The sequence below is a fragment of the Festucalex cinctus genome, chromosome 6 (assembly GCF_051991245.1).
Source record: "Festucalex cinctus isolate MCC-2025b chromosome 6, RoL_Fcin_1.0, whole genome shotgun sequence".
In the NCBI taxonomy this organism is placed as follows: domain Eukaryota; kingdom Metazoa; phylum Chordata; class Actinopteri; order Syngnathiformes; family Syngnathidae; genus Festucalex; species Festucalex cinctus.
Window position 1 is genome coordinate 19325468 of NC_135416.1, and position 22240 is coordinate 19347707.

The 22240-nt window shown below is 39.1% G+C and overlaps 2 protein-coding genes across 2 annotated transcripts in view; one reads left to right on the forward strand and one right to left on the reverse strand.

Annotated features, from left to right (window-relative positions):
- The window catches only part of nt5c2b (5'-nucleotidase, cytosolic IIb), a 29759-nt gene extending 14415 nt beyond the window's left edge, over positions 1-15344 (reverse strand). The window contains exons 1-3 of the mRNA XM_077525340.1: positions 15102-15344; positions 10462-10579; positions 4247-4320 (exon numbers count right to left, since the gene is read on the reverse strand). Coding sequence (XP_077381466.1) covers positions 4247-4320; positions 10462-10562 — 175 coding nt within the window. The 5' untranslated portion in view covers positions 10563-10579; positions 15102-15344. The remainder of the gene's footprint in view (positions 1-4246; positions 4321-10461; positions 10580-15101) is intronic.
- Positions 15345-17337: 1993 nt separating this feature from the next.
- inab (internexin neuronal intermediate filament protein, alpha b) lies at positions 17338-22017 on the forward strand. Its single transcript, XM_077525342.1, has 3 exons — positions 17338-18425; positions 18882-19006; positions 19331-22017. Exons 1-3 carry the CDS (start codon positions 17379-17381, stop codon positions 19593-19595), a joined length of 1437 nt encoding a protein of 478 aa, XP_077381468.1. The 5' UTR covers positions 17338-17378; the 3' UTR covers positions 19596-22017.
- Positions 22018-22240: the final 223 nt, after the last annotated feature.

Sequence of the window (22240 nt, forward strand, 5' to 3'; positions counted from 1 at the left end):
AATCCAACTGTACTTGGACATTGAGGTACCGTCTGGTCCTGTGACTCAGACTATTATTATACCCAAAGACAATGACATATTAGAGCAGCTGTAGTAGATTAAATTGAACATAGTAGATTAAATTGAAGGTACAAAGCGATTTCTTAAGGTGACAGTATGACTGTGCTGTGTTGATTCGTTCTTTTGATATAAGTCCCCACTCATCAAGCCCCTGGCCTTCACACATGGACGCGCACACACATTGTACTTCCATGTGTGTTTGTATCAACAAAAGCCGGGATGTTCTGCACATGAATCAACAAGGACATTTGATCAGAGGTGAAAACGAGCATTGGCCCAACTTTCAGCGGCTGATGAGTCCCCTCCTCGTCCTCGTCATCGCCAACAGCTCCATATTAACCCCAGGACTAAACTAGAACTAAGACGAGGATCCGAAAAGGCCGGCGGAGGATTAAAATGCTATCTGACACTGGGACAAGGGTATGTCACATGTTATAAATACAAAATGGAGAATGTGCTTGTGTTGATGGCTGCCTTCCTGACTCCCGGTGGGGTTGTTTGGAAGAAATGTATAAAACAAAATAACAAACGCTAAATGCGTTATATTTCTGCGTGTATGGTGTCAAACATGACAGTAGCAAGCAAACAAAATGGCCATTGTTTGTCAAAGAGTTACGGATTCATGAAATGTAATGCATACATATCCAGAACCTTGCTCAACACATTCATAATACTTGCACAAGCAGGAAGAAACCCATTGTATAGAATTGTGAAGAGTTAAAAGGTTTTTGTATCATTGTGATTTTTTAAGCTTACTTTTTATGTAGGCTTGATCTTCCTTGTATTATGTGTGTGTTGAGTAAGGTTCTGGATATATGTGATTTGTATTTCATGAACTCCTGACTAGATGTTATGATAATGATTTTTCAGTTACAGGGGTCAAAGGTCTAAGTCAAAATGTCAGGGCTGATTATTTTGTGTCAGTCCAACCCTGACCTGTTTCCCGTTGCAAAACCTGTGACTAAGAACAATCTTTCTGACACACGTTTCTCTCAAAAGTATTTTTATAGTCTTGAGATTTTTATTGCACCCTGCACAGATTCAAGACACCCTGCAAACTGAAACTGATATATTGTATCTTAAACTTGGATTATTATTATTATGATGATGATTTTAAATACTGGTGATTCTGTTAAAAGGGAAGTCAACCTGAAACATTTCTTGACAATAATATGTTATATGTGAACTTACTAATCTAATATATGACACTGATTAATATTGCATTTGAGGAATATGAGCTATGAAGCAAAATCCAGCCGTTTTTATCTATCTCAGGGGGCGGCCATTTTGCAACTTGCTGTCAACTGAAGATGACATCACAGTTGCTCAGGCAACAACCAATCACAGCTCAACTATTTTCTGAAGATGAGCTATCATTGGTTATTACCTGAGGCTTGAGCAACTGTGATATCATTTTCACTCAACAACTTGCAAAATTGATAAAATGTCTGGATTCTTAATTAACTCATATTCCACTAACGCAACACGAAACAGAATGTCATATTTAGACTAGTGTGGCTGCATAGAACATATTATTCTCAAGAATTATTTTATTTTTTTTACTTCTCCTTTAAACCACAATTCAAAGTCAATGTCTGTTTTTCATTGGTTAATATGAATATGATTTATTTTACTATTACAGCCTTACTATCAATTATTGTTATTTCACTAACAGAGGGGTGCCAATAATTTTGTCCAGAATTGTTGCTTTAAATTAGGACTGGTCCTGTTGTTTTCCAAGCTCACTAATCGTGAGCCTGTTTCTGTATTAGAACCACGTCACCTTTTGCGGCTCAATCCTCCATCTGTCTCTCAGCCCCAGCTGTGGTCCTTTAGTAAACAGGGGGTCTGGGCCCTCTGCCCAGAGCAGTAGCGCACACCAATTACATTGCCTTTCCAACCCCTCCTCTTCCTCCTCCCTGCGCCAAACTCTCTTGTCATATTCTTCCTGAAGCTCAGGGGCGCTACAAAGAAACCTATTTTAAGAGTTGTTTGCCCTCGGTTACCTCTGCGATCACCATTCTCGCTTTCTCTAGTTCACTGCCAGCTCCTTTTCGACATGTTGACCTTGACATGGACAAACCTCAACTTAGCATGTCATTCCATATCTTAATCTAGACTGTAAAGCTGGTCGTTAGGACTGTTATTTATGAGGTGAGGCATGTCGAATTACCGGTACATAATTACATCACTAGGATTGCTAAACCGTGTACCTGTGCACTATTAAATGACTGATCGGGAGATATTGGTTTAGAGAAGCAAAGACTGAAAAGCTGAAGATTATTTGTCATACTGCAATGTATGGATTGTATTTGACTTTCAGGTTTGGCTGACCCGAATTCTAACAGTAATCTGCAAAGTTACTTGTTGATCTGTTGCTGTTTAAAAATATTCAGTCAGTAGTGACAGCCCTACAATCAACAAACAATACTGACATTTATACTTGTTTCCTGTGTGATTAGATAAAATCAATGATGTTCTTGGAAGAACTTGAGCGCACCAAGAAAGACCAAAAGCAAACTGGACGTGTGGCAGAATCAAGCTTCACCACATACACAAACACACACAAGCACATAGTCCAACACGTCGGGAACACAAGGATTAGGTGTATCTTTCCTTGTTTAACTATTACGTAAAATACTGTTTGAATTCCTGATTAAATGTGTCAGAAGATAATGAAAATGCTTGACGCAAAACTAATACTTGTTAATGCAATTCACTGGGCAATATGTCCTCTACCTTCTTGGCATAACCAAAATAACGTCGTCCCTTTGTATGACAACAAGTTGTATGAAATTAGTAAACAATAATTCACCAAAATTTTATCACCAATCCAGACGTATGTAATAACCAACAATCCCTATTTCACAACAGCATTGTGTACTATAGGACCATCACTGACTGCTCAGTATGGATCTTCTAAAGCTCAAAGCTAACCTAGTTGTGTGGCAAAAGTCGTTATTGCTGTTTCGGGAGTTTTGAGGAGGGATGTTTTAAACCAAGTTTCATTATTACAGGACGGGCGAACCCTTTGGTACACCCGTCACATGTTCCTCTCTATCGCCTCTGGATGATCAAAGTGCAACTGTGAGATAAGTCGAACCGATGTTAACTTGTTCTTGCTCTCACATGTTGCTCACTCAAAGAGAAATTTACCAAACTCATTGGAGTACAGACTTCAAGAAACATTCAAAGTTAGCTGTAAAAGTAATGTAATGTATTCCGCTGGAAATTGTTCAGTGCATGTGTACGAGTATCAAGTATGTAGCATAAAAGTTGCTCAACAAAACTGCCATTGATTTCATGTATGCTGCTTATCATCACGACAGTCACAGATGAAATGGAGCCTATGCCAAGAGAGGCAGGTTACACCCTGGTCTGGTTACTGAAGTAATTGGACGATTATGGGAAAAATAATAATCCCAATTATTTTGATTGAGATTGAATCACCATTCCTAAAACGATTACTTTTTGTTAAGTGAAAAATGACCTTGTAAATATAATGTGAATTCCTCTTGCATTTTCATTCTGCTGCAGCCACACCTTAGAGCTTAATGAGCGTGATGCTCAGGCAGTACAATCACATACATTACACGCTTGCAACGCAAGCAACATGGTGCATTCAGGTTACTTTCACAACGTCGGGAACTTGGAAACACACCAGTGATTCTACAAAAGCTGACAACCACTCCGTGGATGTGTGATAGCCATGCTCCTCGCAAACATTGACACTAAGTTATGAGCCCCCATAAAAAGAGTCATGTCAACAGCTGAGCGAGTTGATGGAACTGCAAATTGAGAGGGGGACTATGAGTGATTCCTGTTCTCAAAGCGGTTATCATTCAAGAAGTTCACAAACACACGTGACCTACTTAACAAAGTCATTTGGTTATTTTTAGAAGCGTGGCTGAAAAAGTGGGCCTGAGTCATAGAACAACATGGCAGGATAATTTTGGACCGGTTACTGGTCAGCGGGAAAAGTATGCAAACAATCCTGTGTACCAGGGAGTTATGTGGGACGTTCATAACATGTTTGGTGCTCTTCATAGAAACAATGTAAACATCTGCAACCTTTGATTTATATTTAGAAATCACATTCAATAAGTAACCATGTTAACTTTGTCCCAGTGTACTACTATTTACTAGTTGTTTTGATCCCATTAGGTGTTGAGTGAAGTGCACGTACCTGCCAAAGTGTAATCCATATCAAAGCCAAAGCACTTAATCTTCTCCATTGCCAAGCTTCTGTTGACAAACACTCTAGAGAAGACACACCAAACAGTATATGTTACTGGCAATCTCATAAAATAACAGCAACTCTCAGGCACGATGGCAAATAGCATTCTTGGGTGAAGAAAAGTGTTTACTTGAGAATAAACCTTCCACAAGCCAGACTGGCAGCCAGGCCATAGTGGATGTATTGTATAGCCACAGGAGGCTGATCATGTCAAACTGCCATACAAAGGTCACAAATACCTTTCATCATATCGCATAATACTTTAGTTGAGGTAATCGCTTGGGGTGCGCATCTATCCAATGAAAGACAATACATGAGGCACGATAAGATTCAAGGACATTTCATTTTCAAGTGGAACGATTGAAGAAATGGTTCAATTCAGTGTGATTATCATTCGATTTGATGTAGTATTACTCAGTTTGAGAGGGGATGATGCATTAAGCTCCTTGTTATTTTACTGTATGAGTAAACTTGTCAGTCCTGTGTGTTCCTATTTGAACTGAAACGACTAGAATCAATTGCACCCTTAAAAATCTTCATACATTAAAGTCATGTGTTTACATCTAGGTCAGCAAAAAACAACATTTGTTAAGAGGAATCTTACAGAGGGAAGTTAGTTTTTTAAGAGCACAATAGCTATACAAGAAAATAATGTAGATTTCATCATGCATACAAATGCTGTTGCATAAGATGCTAACAAATTTCAAGCACTTATTTAAACATGACAATCAAACTGAAAATGATATTGTGAACTGGACAACATGTTGCTCACTACAATATACAGTACATTGTTCTGTATGTATATTAGAGATAGACTGATGTTTGTCAGGGCTGGTACAGATACTTAGTGGCCAAGGAGGCCAATAACCAATATTTGGAGTTGATATTCAGTTTAACTAAGTGGCATCATTTTTTTTTTAATACAGACTACAACTCTTAACTTTGTTAATTTTTTAAGCATATGTTTATTGAACAACTTTTTACATTTGCAAAATATTGGAGTGTTTATTTTTATTCTTGGTCCAAAGTCATCTTTGTTTTAAAGTTCTAACAAAAAGTTCAGGAACATCCCAGGATCATTTAGCATGGATGGATGGATGGATGGATGGATGGATGGATGGATGGTTGGAACTAGAATGTTCCATTTTTACTTATCTTAGCTTTCGCTATCTTAGCTAGGGGGGGAAAAAAAAGTGGAAGTTGCAGAAAGTTCCCAGGGTCAGCAGCATCTCTCATAGAGTTAACTGAAAATTTCAATCAATACTTGCCTGAAGACAAGTTAACAATTTTTTATTGCTCTAAATAAAAACGGCCGAATGATTCTTCAAAAAGTCAGACGCCGATGTTCGTCAAAATGCCGAATATCCGCGCCAATCATCGTCCCGGCTGATAATCAGTCCGTCTTTACTGTATATGCCCAAATTTTTGTTAGTGACTGATCACTAATCACTGACAGTAATTACCGCCTCAGATAAAGCCTTTTTACTGTCCATGTTTTCTTGTTTCAAATTGTTGGACAACTTCATGAAATCCAGTATTGGTCAGGACATCACACAAACAGAAATCTTAACCATTGCCAGAAAAATAAACAATTATAATCATTGTACTTTAAAAAAATAATAATAATATTCAGTGTATTGTATCCTAATATCTTGGAGAAAAATGACATGCTATTGTTGTTCAAGGAACATTAGGTCGTTTTGTTAGCATTCATATTCAATTTTAACCCTCAAGAAAAACACCTCTGAAATCTGAGGTAGTTTCCATTTCCATCAATAAATAGAAACTTGCCTTCTGTCTGGTGATTGGTGACAGTCCGTTACTATTTCGAGCGATGGTTTACCACTAAGACTTTGTGACAAACGGCCAGGAAACAGCTCTACTGTCCTGCCTCGTAAATCGGTCAGTTGGTGCACAGTGTCCATAGTTAGAGACCTCATTTACAACAGCTGGCATCCTTGCTCACTTACACAGACCTTTTATGATACACAACATTAATTGCAGCACATTTTCCGTACGAATGCAACCCAAATTTGAGACTAATGTTGATATAAACACTACATCTATTCATTTACAGAAGATTTTTGTTTTAGTCGTCAAAATTTGAGACTAATGTCAGAGTGGAAAATACATCATTCATGTTTTAGCACACTTCACACTCATTCTTGTTGAAATGAGACACAAATTAATCAAACGTCAAAAGACAAATAGAAAGTAGAAATGGCATATAATGGTGAGGAATAAGCGGTTACATAAATGGATGGATGGATGGGTTAGAATTGTATTTATGACGTCCCACACTGCTCATCCAGATGGAGTAAATACCTTGAAGCAGTTCCGTAGTGAACAAGCTTCCATTTCGATGTTTGTTCAGGAGAGGAGTAGCGATGCATTCTATGTCAAATTAATGTTCACTTTGACTCTCCTACCTGCTCCAGCAGGCCACCACAGTACCCGCAAACAATAACACCCCACACTCCACCCTCTCTACCCCCCCCTTGCTTTCTTACCATTCAGACGTTTTCTGACTTGTTGCAAAAATGATTGTGGCTATTCTACGTCATTCTCTGTTGTTGTGTGCAGTTTGTCAGAGTTGTTGTTCTGTGGCATGACATTTATGGGCCTTCAAAGACATCCAGAACAAGTTGGGCACAACCAAACAAGCAACACTCAAATTATTAATATTGCACTCAAATAGTGGAAGGTGTCATGGAGGAAATACTTGCCCTCAGACAAAAGACCATTATAGTCAGTTGTATTTAAAAACAATTCTATTAATAATAATACAAATGTATTAATTAATTGTTTAATCTATGTATTTATCCAACCATCCATTTTCTTGACCGCTTATTCCTCACAAGGGTCGCGGGGGTGCAGGAGCCTATCTCAGCTGGCTCTGGGCATGTATTTATTTATTTATTTATTTATTTATTTATTTATTTATTTATTTGCTGATTGGTTAATTCATAAATTAATATATCAATTTTATTTAGTAACAATTTAGTAATAATAAAATAAATAATGAGGTAAAAATACATTTTAAAAAATCGGTAAAGGACACACCATTGTAATTCATGTCTTTACTGTCATATGCGGGACTAAAAAATGTTATTTCATTCGTTATAATATTGTATTTATTTATTAATCAATTATTGGAATTTATTCAACTATCCGAATCAGTACCAACCTCAAAACCTTTTGGGCCTTCTATGAGAAATAAAGTTAATATTATATAAACACAGTAAAATATATTTTGCATACATTGTAAAAAGTCAAATCGTTATCAAATCACCATCCATTCATTTTCTTTGATATTTTTGGCTTATAAGATAAATAAGGTTACATCATATACACAATAAAATAGTTTTGTATGAATTTTAAAAAGTCTAATCAGTAAGAAATACCCATTTTCTTTACTGCTTATATTTGCTTTCAATCCTGTCTATGATCAGTTTTATGAAATAAAGGTCACTGCCTTTCAATTTACTAAATGATTCATCCAACTTGATGACTAGACACCTTATTATCTCACATAGGACACTAAAATATTTTTGTTATGCATGTGTGAGCATTTCACAGAATTTGTTGTCACCTATGGGAAAGGTTCATAAAACCGATGGATGTTCCATCGAGACCAGTGTGGCTGTATTATGTTTTGAGTCAACAAAGTTGTGTTTATTTATGTGACAAGAGTCTCCCAAAGTGAAAAAATTTTGTAAGCCAAACACAAAAACTACACTCGTGTTTGGAATTACTTCGATAGCATCCTTGCTTACATAAGCAGAGCTGCCAAAGTATCAAAACTCAGTTCCAGAACAGTTTGTCTGACTTTCTATTTGTAAAATTATGTCGAGAACATTAAAACAGGAAGGTGCATGGAATGGTTCTTACAGGACTATATAATTATCGATGTATTGAGACAGTAAAGACACAGGTGCCATCAAATGTCATGTCATTTGTTATTCTATGATGAATAAAGCTGTGGTTGCACAAAAATTTTGCCTGCATATTATCAGACATAATAGCCTGCCAATGAAGCTTCACTTTCTATCATCACCTTTGTGAATATTTGTAAATATCCATAAAAATCCATGATAGGGAAGTAACGCAACGTTAGCGTTGAGTGATTTCAATAACAAAATACGGACAATTCGTAACAGTTGGCAGTACTGCATAAGCATCAAGTAAATATGCTTAATTGAAGTAGACAGTCATGACCTCAATAGTATGTCATGTAACTAAGATAGAGCTTTACATAACAACAAAAACAACAAAACCACACCCAAGGAACACAATCTGTCGTGACTGATTTTTGTGCATAGCATAGCAGGTTTTTGTTTTCTTCTGGCAGGTCAGGCAGACGGCTAGCAGCTGATTGGACAAACCTGGGCTCAATTGACCTTACCGTGGCACGCCCCTTCCCGCCCACAAAATGCGACGAGCAGCGCCCTCGGACATTTACCGGTCGAGATGAGCTAAAGTGAATTCACAGCAATGGCAAAGTCGTCAAATCTTTCTTGTGATTTCTCGGTCAGGTATTTTCAGGACGCTGATATGTCTTTTTCAAGCAAGCAGAGGGGGCTTTAATTTTGTTAGTGAAGGGTATCTTCACTCCCTCACCATGCAATTTTGCCCAAAACAAAGGAAATATACGTCACTTTTGTTGGCATTTATAGTAAACAATAAATCAACAAACGTGTGGGCGGTTAGCTACCCGGAGCTATCGTTAGCCTTTGGCTAAAAACAACAATGGAGAACATTACCTTAGGGCAGACGTAGTGGTTTCTGGTCATTTTGGGGGGATTCAACTGGTCGTGTGTGCAAAGTTTGATCCAGCGCAGACATTTTTCGTAGTTGTTTAAGGGTTTAGGGAAGGGAATAAACCGAACACCTCCTTCCAGTCGATCGGGATAACGGCTATCTGTCTTACACAAGCCTTGACTACAGCAGGACACCGGTTAGTCGATCGGGATAACGGTTATCACTCTTACACAAGCCGTGACTACAGTGTTTAACCATTTTTTGTGATTTTTTTTTTTACTTGCCTTTGGATAACCACGCAATTCAACACCGGGAGCTGGATTGCTTTGTTTGTCTGTAGCAAAACTCGTGCCGGCGCAGACATGTCATCTTGCATCTTGATTGATTTACTAGGTCATGCGGGCGTGGTGTACGGTAAGGTCAATTGGTTCATCAACCTTCTCCATAAGAAGCCTGGGTGGTGCCAGAGAATTCCATCTCATCTGTTAGTGCTACAGTTTATCTTCCAGTGTTACTAGTTTTGAAGTATGTCTGATGTTACCACAAAGTTTTCGTAACCTGTTTGCCCTGGATCTTTGTTGTTTTTGCTATAGTTTTCTTCTTGAAGATTCTCCAGCCAGCCCACCTTCTCCATGCCTGATTGTCTGCCTCCTGAGTCTTTTTTGTTTGTTTGTTTGTTTTTTGCCTGAACTCAGCAAATAAACTGCTACTCATTTTTTTTTTTTACCACTTGTCAACATCTCTGCATTCCGAGGTCCAAACCCAGACAAACACAAACACAAACACAATCCATGACACCAACGCTAGCAAAACATGCTCAACAATTTATCTAAACTTCATTGCACCATTTACTGACTACTCAATGTAAACGCTGATATGCTGAATCGACTAGTGATGTGCAGTAACTGTGATGTGACTTCTAGTAAAAGTTATAAAAGTAAAAAAAAATGCCAACACACACCCAGATTGAAAAGTGATATCTAACACTGTCATTCTGAGTTTGACATAACTGGTGGTCCAAATGACTCAAAGAGAGGTTTCAAAAAAGGAAATCCTATTTCTCTTTCATGGATTGCATACGAGAAAGCGTTAAAACAGGGCTGTCAAACTCATTTTTGTCATGCGCCACATCATAGTGAAGGTCAGAACACCGTATTTTTATATGTGCCACCACAATTTATTGTGGCATATTGCGTATAATAAATTGAATTTAAGATAAGAAATCATTTAAAATTGTATTATACAGCTACTATTCACTTTATGGTAAGAAGGGATTTGGTGGAAAATAAATGCTCGTAAGATCAGTTAAAAGAAAATTGCATGAAAAGAACCCTATTTAGCAAGAAATATGAAGCCAACATTAATTGCTTTAGTGAGTCATGCAAAGCGGTTGGATTTCTTACCTATGGTAGGGCTCTCGTCTGTATTTTTTCATTGTTATTCTGTCCATGTTGGCAGGCAGGTCTGCATAATTCTGCAGTCTGTCACTCCATGAAGTAGTCATCTTTAGTCTTTCGGTGTCTGAGGAGACAAGTCAAGAGAAATGAGAAGAGCCCGTGTCTGGACTTCTGTTAAGGTTGCACACACAAATAACTATGGTAACCTGAAGAAAGACAGAAAATTAACTGTCAGATCATAAAACTTTTCAACGCTACAGGCAATTTAATACAACTCAACTCAAGGTTCATTCAACGTCCTGTGCCGTGAAGCAAGGTTTGACTTTATAAGAAGCAGTCATGCAGTTCTTGGATGAGGATGAGACTCCCGCACATGCTGACTCTTCTAATGAGACAGGAGGGATAAGGGGAAGAGTTCCCTCTGAACACAGAGAGGCCTTGAGCTTGGTCTCAGAAGAGGACGAGAAGGAAGAGGAGCATGAGGTGAGGACCACATGTCGATCAATATTGTGAAAATCCAGTTTCTCCAAGTCCTACACATGATGAGCCCATGCACTACTTAGAACAGTAATTCTTAACCTTGTTGGAGGTACAGTATTGAACCACATCAGTTTCCTATGCGCATTCTCCGAACCCTTAGCCTTTTCGTCAAATCTGGCTCTCTTCACATTGAATTCACAAAGTGTTGTGTTCTTGTGTTCCTCATGCAGCTTAAGACGCCTTCCTTTAGTTTTGCTCGAGAGCTAGTTGCGCTGGACTAGAATTGCTTAATTTGGCATTGCAAACCATGCAGTTAGTACACCGACTCCCATCACTCAACTAAACTCTACATTTATAGTAGGGATGCACGATAATGCTATTTTCAACTGATACCGATGAACCAATAATTTAGAAAGTGCCGATGTCGATAACCGATAAGTCAGCCGATAATTGTTTGCAAAGTTCACTTGAAATATACTTTCGAGTCTACTATAAGTCTAACATGTACAAATACATTGAAACATTGTGTAAAGCATCATGAAGCTGAATTATATTGATATTTCTGCTTCAAAGACAGCCGGTAACTCATTTTGAGTTTGCCAAAACAAAACAGTCATGTTTTAAAAACATTTTGAGGAGACACAATAAAGAAAGCCCAGACTGGCAACTGCCATGTCACCATGATCCATCGTCTGTGAACACGAGGTTGCGCGCATTATGATGTCACAAATATGCAACACTACCATAGGAGAGGGGAGGGGTTGAGGAGTTTAGCACAACCTGAGCCACAACCGCAATAGATGGACCAACGCGGCATGTCTATTATTATCGGCGGATTTCTCTTATCTGTTTTATCTGTGTGATGTCAAATTGGTTGATAATTGCTGATAATTATTGGCCACCAATATTATCACAAATCCCTAATTTATAAAGCACTTTAAAACAATCACCACTGTTTTCTTAAGATGGAACTCAGGGGCAGCAGATGCAATGAAAACAGCAGAGGTCCCAGAATTGAACTTTGTGGAACAACATACGCTCCGTCATACATGTGATTTCATGTTGTACATATTTGTCCGACCACTTATTTTTTTTGGTCGATGTAGTATGAACTTAAGGATTAAAATATTAAGAAAGAAATCACACGACATACCATCACAAGTTAACAGTCACAAGTCGACTACTGAGCGCAACATATTTCCTACAGCACAGCTCGGCCAATCAATGTAGTGGGAACACGTGCAGCCAATGATGGCCAAGTGGAGCATATCATGAATCATATAAGTCGGGTGTGTGCCTTGACCTCTGGTGAACCCCTGAGAGTGACTTAGAAGGAGCACACTCAATCCAAGGATGACTGTACTGTATATGATGTAATGTGTTGTGATGAACAACTGGAAAAGGAAAATCCTCAAATACGACTGTGGTTGTGTAATAGGTATACTTAATAGTTTGGTGTGCAAGTACTTTACAAGGTCCAAATGGCATCAAAAGTTTTGCCTTCTCAAAAACGAGATGGTAGCACCTCCAGCTAACATTGCAGTGTGCCACTATGTTTAGCATCAACTCGGTTTTGAGTTTTAACACCTTTTCAATGTAGTCACGATGCATTTATATGCCGAACACTTCTTTGGGTGAAGATGAGTTCTGTTACCTTGAATGAAGAGCACTGATTGACTGGGATTACACTTTATTACTTGAATGTGTTGTTAAAATCGTTAGCGTGAATATAAAAGTTGATGAAATCAATGGTTAACACCAAAAACAAACAATGAATGGCCTGATGTGTTCTCAAACGGGACATTTCGGGGGAGACACTGAAAATAAGATGACAAAATGGGTGGCAATTGCATTAGAGCAAACCACCCAGTCCATAATACCCTTCCTATTTTAAATATTAACATGAGAGTCTTCTAAAGGATAATCAATTACCGGTAGCTTGAACAAAAACATAACTTTTTTATTCTTCGATATGTGAAACTACAAAAGTTATGACTCACCACTCACCCATATGAGATAAGACAGTCTGTGCGTGTGTGTGTGTGTGTGTATGCGTGTGCATGCGCTCATGTCTTAAGTATGTCTTTCTGTTCGTCAATTTTATCTAATTTAAAACAAGATAATAGTTGCACAACTTGAAAAACAAATCTTTGCACAAGGGATTTGTCACAGCAGGCCTGCAAATTTGAAACGGTTGTTTAATAACAAAAAAAAAAAAAAAACGTTCCTGGTGATATCGCATCGGATTGATATCGATATCGTATCGGCAGTCAAAGAGTTGTATCAGGACACGCCTAAATGTTTTTTTTGTGTGTGTGTGTGTTGAAGGTTAAGTAAGAGTAATGTCAAAATTGAAAATTTAATTATGCATAACTGCCAAGTTTGAATTGAATTGTTGGGGACTTCCCTAGGCTGTGAGGTAAGACGTCGCTTTACATTTTGTTTTATAAATACAAAGTTGTAGTTTTGTAGTGTTCCAAATGTGTTTACTTAGGCATACTTCTTTTGTACATATTATGTTGATATTCAAATGATATTTTCAAAGAAAACAGCGATTTTCTCAAGGGGGTGATCTTGTAACCTGGCAAGAGCCACACTCAAAGGAATTCTCCACAATATCAACCTGAGACTGTTCCAGTCTGATTTGTTCGGGAGAGGCGGGACATTCAGTACAGTACTTCAAGCTGATTGGGCAATGCGGCAACTTGTGCACATCTACCAAACTTTTCTTTTGACCAATCATGGTAGCAGATGAAAAGGTTGTCATCGTTGTTGTTGTAGGTTAAAAAAAAAAAAAAAAAAACACAAACATCTCTCTACCAGCTCAAAATGCATGAAGCGCCTCTTGCTGTTCTTCATTCAACAAGGAAACGGTGAGTAATTCTGCGAGAACAGAATTAAGTTCAGCGTCCATGCATTTGTCCATGTTAAGTTTGTTTCCCACAGCCTCTGCGTTTATTGACACCCGCACAACACAATCTTGCTTCGTGATTGGTCCGAACCACTCGGTGAAAATTAGCGGGCTTGGTACAAAATGGATTCTCTGAGGTTTGTGAACTCACAAATACCGCGAGAATTCATCTTGCAGGCAAGGTTACGGATTTTGCCCCACTCCTCCTATTACTTAAAACATGTTCCACATTTTTCATACTCTTAACTAGTCCAAAGAGGCACCGTAGATACGATATGCTCGTCTGACATAAGGCATCTAAATTATGTTCTATAATTAATGACAGAAATGAACATCTGTGCCAAATCAAACATGTACTAAAGAGCGCAAAACCTGCGAGAGGTTGGAAATACCTTTAAGTGCATTGTCACCTCTAATTGCATGAACACTTGTGAGCCTTTGGGCTTCAGCTTGTTGATAGTAATTACAAGTGGTAAGTTGTTTGTACTAGAATCTGGAGGAGAGGGTAGGCTGTATAGCACAATCGCCAAGTCAGCTTTCATGCGGGAGTTTCAGCAACCGGCAAATGAGACACAAATATGTGTCAAGGATTTTTATATTATCATTATTATTATTATTATTATTAATAATATTATTATTATTATTATTATTGTTATTATTACTATTATCAGATTTTTACAGACATTTGTTGTGCATCAGCATATTTGTGAACAACTCCAAACAACTACCAGGTTGCAGTCATTTTTAGCCAATGGCCTCAAGACACCTGTGTTTACACTCTGACTAGCGCAAGCTGGTGTCAGATGGGAGCTCAGCTCAGGTTTAGGAAGATACAGTACGTCAGAGCATTGCAGACGACAAGCCCGCACTAACGCAAACGGGCTTTGTTCCACTTATACAATATAGCGCCGTTGATACGCGCTACGACAGCGTACTGCACCCCTAAAAACGGACTGCCGATGTTGTGCAACATAAAAGATAATTTATGAACTAAACTGACGGTCGGAGTGGAATGAACTAGGCTAACAGGAAAACATAATCGCTTGACTCCCAATCATCTCGTTATTTTAAAAACTAGCTAAACAGTCTGCTAAGCTTTCCTTGTTCGACATTGATGAAACCAGTAGCCAAGGATGTACTGTATTAGGCAAGCCTAATAACACTTTAGCTAGATGGGATAACAACAACAGCCAACAAGGGTCGTGGCAGGTTTCACCGGGTTTAAGTTAGCTGCTAGTATCATTACTGTACTCACCAGTGATATCCTCTGTCAAACAACTGCACCGCCACTAGGTGTGAGCATGCGCCTTGAGCAGCGTGAAAGTGTGAGAAAGGTTGTGTTTCTCCGGAGAAAGATGAAGTCAGACCCCGGATTTGTGCACCGTGAGGCCAAGCAGTTGATTTTCTCTCTTCAGTTGACGGCTCGGTGGCGTTTCTGTCTCTGCCTCTCTCTGCTGCCAGCAAGAGGAAGGCATGTTGAGAGGGAGGGATCTCATTCTGTCTTTCAAGAGAGGCGGGGTCACTTGTCATCTTGGCAAAGGCGTCTGTTACAACAATGTAGCAACATCAACAATGTAATGGGTCTAGTGGTTAGAAAATTTGCCTCACAGTTCTGAGGTTCGTTTTTCAAATCATGCCTTTCTGTGTAGACTAGATCGTTCCTGTCGAAGTTATTTATTTGACTGACAGAAGACAATTTGTGAAGCTAAGTGATTTGTAGTCAGCATGTTTCCTTCTGTTGTCCCCCAGGGGTCAGTGTTGGGGCCCATTTTTTTTCCCTACTACAGTATATTGCATTGATATTGCATGAAATTAAAAGGTGTTGGTTTAATGTAAGTTGGCATTTACATTACATTTGGGTTAAAATAAAAGAATTTTGTTTGGGAGTTGTAAAAATAAATAAATAAATTTAAAACACAGATCCAACCAGCGAGTGTTGGAACGCGGCCCACACGTCGCACCCCGGAACCTGAACGCGGAAGTCCCGCCTCTTCCGTGGCATGTACCCCATAGGTTGAGAGAGGAGCACAAGGAATGTTCTAACTTAAACCAGTTCAAAAACTTACTTATTGGAAAAACAAAAAAAAAAGATTTTAATATTTGTATTTGATCAGCACTATGGGTTATAATGGAAAAGTATGTACTGTTATTGTGTGCATTATGTATGTGAATATGCATGTGTGCATGTAGCTTATTTATGCAGATAGAAATAAGAAAAGAGTCATAAAATAGTAAGGTAGATAACTATTAATATTTTATCATGAAGGGGTAGTATTAAATAAATTGTATTTCTTGCTATACCCTTTTTGGACATGTAATTAAAAGTACTGTGCTGTTTTTCTTTCTTTATCCTTTTAATTGTTCATTTTATACTTTTGTTCATTTGCTTGTAGTGTACAACCTTGTCATGTTCTGAATAATTAAAAAAAAAAAAAACACTCAATGACTGGCATTCAGACTAGTCAAACAGTTGTATACTTTATTTCCTAAAATGATAAGAAAAAAATTATAATAAATATAATAACATTAGAGTCAGTAAAATCTTCACACTTTTTGGACACTCACAGTGGATACATTATTCACATAGGCCTGCTCCCGCATTCACACTCTGGTGGCGGTAAACTACTGTATGTATCTAGCCACAGCTGCCCTGGAGCAGACTGACAGAAGTTTGCTTTAAATTTACAAAAAAAAAATATTTTCTAAGATAAATGCTGAATACATTCATCTATTTTTACTTTATTATTTTTTTGGAGCGGGGCTAATTCAAGGCAAGAAATATACAGGATTCATGATTATGTATTCTCAGTAAGCTGGATTAATGAGTGATGCAGATCGTACTTTGCCCACTCCGCCCTGTTATCTAAATGCATGATGGGCGAAGCAATTACATAATTTATTGCCCCTCATGGGTGTCAGCAATTACCCAGCACTTGTTCTTACCAAAAGAGGGCAGCAAAGTTATATTTTTGAATGATGAAGTGCAGGTGAGAATGACAAAACACTTTAATAAGTGTTTGTCTTTCCCACATTATTATAATATATATTTTTTTAATTGAAAAACAAATTGAATTTAATGCATGGATGCAGAGTTTATTCATTGTAATAAATTTTTTTTTAACTGTTTTGGTTTCGAGAGATTACTTTTGGACTTGAATCCGGATGCGGCTATATGCAAGTTCTCGCCGTTATAGCTAGCCTACACAATTTAGTTATTTATTTTTTAATCACGTATCTTACTGTAAACTGTGAACGCTGTATCTCTAAATAAGGTGCAACTTGCAACAAAAAAAATGTGAATTGGTCGTCAAGGTGTGGCTATAAAAACTTTAAAAAAAAATAAATAAATTACATTTAAAAAAAATAGACCTACCTATGTAATTTGCGTGTTTTTTTTTTGTTTTTTTTTCACTGTCTATTCCTGACCCATTTGGCGGCATTAACAATGCGTCTTCATTAACGATCGCGCTGCCCCCGCCTATAAAAAAGGGAGACGCGCCCATATGGGCTTCTGCACTCCATTCAAGACACGATGAGCTACGGATCTGAAGTCTACTCCTCTTCCTCCTACCGCAGGATGTTCGGGGAATCTCCCCGCTATGCATCCTCTCCATCTCGTACAGCCATGAGCGTGTCCTCGCGGGGAGGTTACCGAGCCTCCTCCGCATCCCGGAGCAACCTTTCATCAGCGGGCGCGTACGCCCGAAAGTCCGGACGCTCCTACTCGTCCATGCCTCTGGAGACCTTCGACCTGGCTCAGAGCAGCGTTCTCAATAATGAATTTAAAATTGTACGCACTAATGAAAAGGAGCAAATGCAGGGTCTCAATGACCGCTTTGCCATGTTCATTGAGAAAGTGCGCAACTTGGAGCAGCATAATAAAGTGCTGGAGACGGAGCTGGTGGCCCTGCGTCAGAGGCAGGCGGAACCATCCCGCCTCGCCGAGCTGTACCAGCAGGAGATCCGCGAACTGCGCTCCCAGCTGGATGAGCTCAACGGAGAGAAGTCCCAGCTCCTCATCGAGAGAGACAGCATTGACGATGACCTCCAGAAGCTCAGAGGGAAATATGAAGAAGAGTTCCGTGCCAGGGAGGAGGCGGAGGCTACTCTCAAGGCTTTCAAGAAAGATGTGGAAGACGCCACCATGGTGCGCCTAGATCTGGAAAAGAAGGTGGAATCTCTCCTGGATGAAATCAACTTCCTGAGGAAGGTGCACGATGAGGAGGTGGCCGAACTCACGGATATGATCCAGGCTGCTCAGGTCTCCGTGGAGATGGAGGTCGCCAAGCCCGACCTGACCTCCGCCCTCAAGGAGATCCGAAGCCAGTACGAATCGATGGCCTCCAAGAACCTGCAGTCGGCCGAGGAGTGGTACAAGACCAAGTTCGCCGACCTCTCTGAGCAGGCCACCCGCAGCAACGATGCCATCCGCGCCAGCAGGGAGGAAATGAGCGAGTTTAGGAGGCAACTGCAGTCCAAGACCATCGAGATTGAGAGTCTGAGAGGCACTAATGAGTCCCTGGAAAAGCAGCTCAGGGAGATGGAGGAAAGACACGGCGTGGAGATTGGAAACTACCAGGTAATGAAATCTTGTTCACAATGTATTTTCTCATTTAATGTACAATTATTTGGGTTCATCAAAAAAAGAAAAAACTAAAAAAACAAAAAACAAAGGGCTGTGGGCTACAAGCTCTGTCCGTGGTTCTGAATTTCTCCTGGGATATCTCGGCTCAGCATCTGCGAGTGACAACGCCCACGTCCTTATGTTCTCTGTCATCAGCTCGCAAAGCATGCATATCCTTGAGCTGCATTTTATTCAAATGATTTCAGCGTTTACTGTGCAGATAGTTGAGGTCTATGACCAGTTGATGAAAATAAAAATGCAAAAAAACTTTACACTAAATGCAATGAAAGGTTCCAGAATGCTGGCAAAGAGATGATTCATATCACAGCATTGCATGTCCTCAAGATGTCTGTTGCCTCTGATGGGATTGAATTATTTAACAGGCAGCCTGTTAATCCATCTTTTTCGCAGGATGGCATAGCAGAGTTGGAGAATGAGCTGAGGGCCACTAAAAGTGAGATGGCTCGTCACTTGAGGGAGTACCAAGATCTGCTGAATGTCAAGATGGCTCTTGATATTGAGATAGCAGCATATAGGTAGGACATAAAATATGTTCCATTTTAAAAAAAATGCCACAACAGACCACATTTGTTGATTGACAAAATACATTTTGTGAAGCTAAGTAATTTGTACTGAATTTGTTCCTTCTGGTGCACCCCAGGGGTCAGTGTTTGGGCCCAAATTAATTTTATTCTCTTTATCAATAATTAAAATTGGTTTTAGTAATATTTTTGTTTATGCAATAATTTACAACTACTAATATATGATAAAAATGTTGGTTTAATATCAGTTGGTGATATAATAATTATGTTGCCATTTTCAGTTTTCTTTTTAACCCTTCTCATTATTATCATCTGTAGGAAGCTGCTGGAAGGTGAGGAGACCCGCATAGGAACAGGGATCACCTATCCTAGCCCATCCATAACCTCCGGCGGCAGCTACAACTACCAGTCCCGCATCTACACTAGTGCTGGCAAGAGCTCCAAGGGCAAGGATGAGAGCCAGCCGCAGAGCAAGGCTGGGAGCAAGACCACACACGAGGTTTATGAGGAGACAGTGGTCACCACTAAAAAGGTGGAGAAGCAGCAAGATGCCGGTGATAACTCCACCAATCAGAAAAACTAGGAGCCTAGTGTAAGCCTGTTAGACCACTAAACCTTATTTTTCTTGCAACTCCCCTCTCCGCTTCCTTTATCAGTTTCCATACTTTGACAAACATCACAGGAACCTAAGATGCTAGTTTGCCTTCTCATAGACATCTTGTGTTGGATTTTATTTCATGTCGCCTTCAGTTCCCCTTAAATAACGCACATTCCCTAAATGAAAGCATCATACCATAACTCATTGTATCAGTCACTCTATTCAAAACCACTTAGTTCTCTTTTATGTGTTCATCATTCACTCACCGAGAAGAACAAGCTCTTAGGCAGCACATGCTAGAACATGTGGTCTTTTCCAGTACAGTACTCAACTGCTTGTTCACACTTGCATCATACAGATGCACACAGTTGATCAGAACTGGTCAAACACCACTTCCACAAATACAAGAGAAAAACGTGTGTGCAACCACAGTGCAAACTTAAATGACAAATGCTTTCAACACATCACCTTATATTCAACTTATATAGACGGTAGATTCAAGAGTTTAGTAAGAAAGCACACAAAACAAGAAGCCATCCAGAGTTAACAATGCATGGTTGGCCAAAATGACTAGCTTGTAATGTTGCTTAATTAACTCAAAATCAAGGAAAAAAAAATATCATCTTGCACAAATTTCCAAATCAATGTTGGTGCATTAATTGTGCATGCATGAGAGCAGCACAAGTGAGGGTGGACATCCTCAATGGAACACTGCCCTTTCTTACTTATTGAATAATAGTTGTCGTATGTGATGAGCAAAAAAGAATTGTGTGTAAAGCGAGCTTAACTTGCATGGCGTATAGATGTCATCCTCCGCCTCCATTGCTCATGCGGCACAATGACTGGACACCCCCCTTTCTGCCATTAACCATACACTGTAGATAGTGTTTGTTACCTAACAGGGCATCCTAAACAGTTTCTTGACAATAATGTGCTATGCAGCCCAACTAGTCTAAACATGGTATTCTAATTAATAGTGCGTTTGTGAGTTAAACGACAAAATCCAGCCATTTATCCATCTCAGGGGGCGGCCATTTTCTCACTTGCTCAAAATGACATCGCAGTTGCTCAGGTCTCAGGTAACGATCAATCATCTTGAGAAAACAGGTGAGTCATGATTTGTCGTTACCTGAGCCCTGAGCAACTGCGATGTCATTTTCAGTCAACAGCAAGTGACAAAATGGCCGCCCCATGAGATGGATAAAAATGGGTAGATTTTACTGCTTAACTCATATTCCAAAAATGCAATATTAATCAGAATGTTGTGTTTAGACGAGTGGTAGCACATGCAACATATTATTACAAAGAACATGTTTGTTTTTCAAAGGTAATAAATCTCAACAAATGTGATAATGTAATGAATGAAAAAGCTAACCAGTCCATATGATAAGTTATCAAAGAATAATGCACAGGAAATTGTTTGGTAAATTATGCTTTAAGCACAAAAAGGTGGCATTTCCCACATTTCCTGACAATGACTATGAAAGCCCATTTTGAGTCCACAATCCATATCACTCAACCTGAAGACCAAACCTTGCGGCAGCAGTTACAATAGATATACAGCAGAGAAAACAAACAAACAAACAGATTGTTTCAAATGTAACCTCTCGTTTTCACACTTTGGCCATGACTGGATAAACGTCTGTTGTAGTACGACGACCTCACCGGTAGAAACCTGTTAGTGAGCCGCTTAATAGCTCACTTTTTCCGCTTGCTTACTGCCAGTTTAAACACAGCAATGTTAGTCTTGTACTCGCCATGGCAGACCCCGCCCTGACAAGCTGCACTCACACAATGGGAAAAACAAAAACAAATATGCGATTGTATGACAGAATGTTCTGGATTGGCTTGTTATATTCGTGGCTTGGGAACGATCAATATGTTAGTACTGTAGTGCGTATTTGTATTGCTATGCAGTGGCCTATCCTAAAGGACTTTGGAAGAAAAATGTCACTAGCACATGTAAATGTTTGCTGCATTCCAGAGTAACAAAAGCTTTTATAACCACACTGCAAACCAAATAAAATGTCAAGGGTGTCTAGGTGTACCACTACTGCAACACTGCCAAAAATAATGCACATGCAGCACCGGGTCGTGGCATGACATTCCAAACAGTGTGTCAAAATGTCCAACGCAAGGATCAATATTTTGCCATAGAATAAATAATGTAGGATATAAAATGCCTTAAAACACCAGCAGCTTCGCATCTGGCCATGTGCGTGGTGCAGATGATTCCGTCTAGTGGGGTGTTTGATCATTATTTGCATTTATTTACTGTAGAGATAAATGACAAAGTTTAGGGATTGAATGTTGTTGATATGTTATTCTCGTTAGTATTTCAACTTGCTATGTATTGCTGTGAGACACTATCTCAATAAAGATTTGACATTGGCGAAGCTGCACAGGATTTTGGTATTTGTGTTTTTTGTGGATTACTGATTTGACATTTGGGGGGCTCAGACACAAGGGATTATCTCTAAACATACATACATAGCGCACAAAATGCAGGGTGTTTTAATCATCAGTGTTGGCTAGTAATAGAAGAGTAGTTTAGATTTTTTTTTTGTTTCTTTTTTTGTTGCTTTGACATAAATGCCTTAATTTGTATTCTTTTTTTTTTTTAATTTGTC

Bases quoted from the DNA above. Each gene is read 5' to 3' on its own strand.
- inab (XM_077525342.1), top strand. From the start codon at position 17,379: ATGAGCTACGGATCTGAAGTCTACTCCTCTTCCTCCTACCGCAGGATG. The intron at 18,426-18,881 runs GTAATGAAATCT...TCTTTTTCGCAG, and splicing joins TGGAGATTGGAAACTACCAG to GATGGCATAGCAGAGTTGGA. The intron at 19,007-19,330 runs GTAGGACATAAA...TATCATCTGTAG, and splicing joins ATTGAGATAGCAGCATATAG to GAAGCTGCTGGAAGGTGAGG.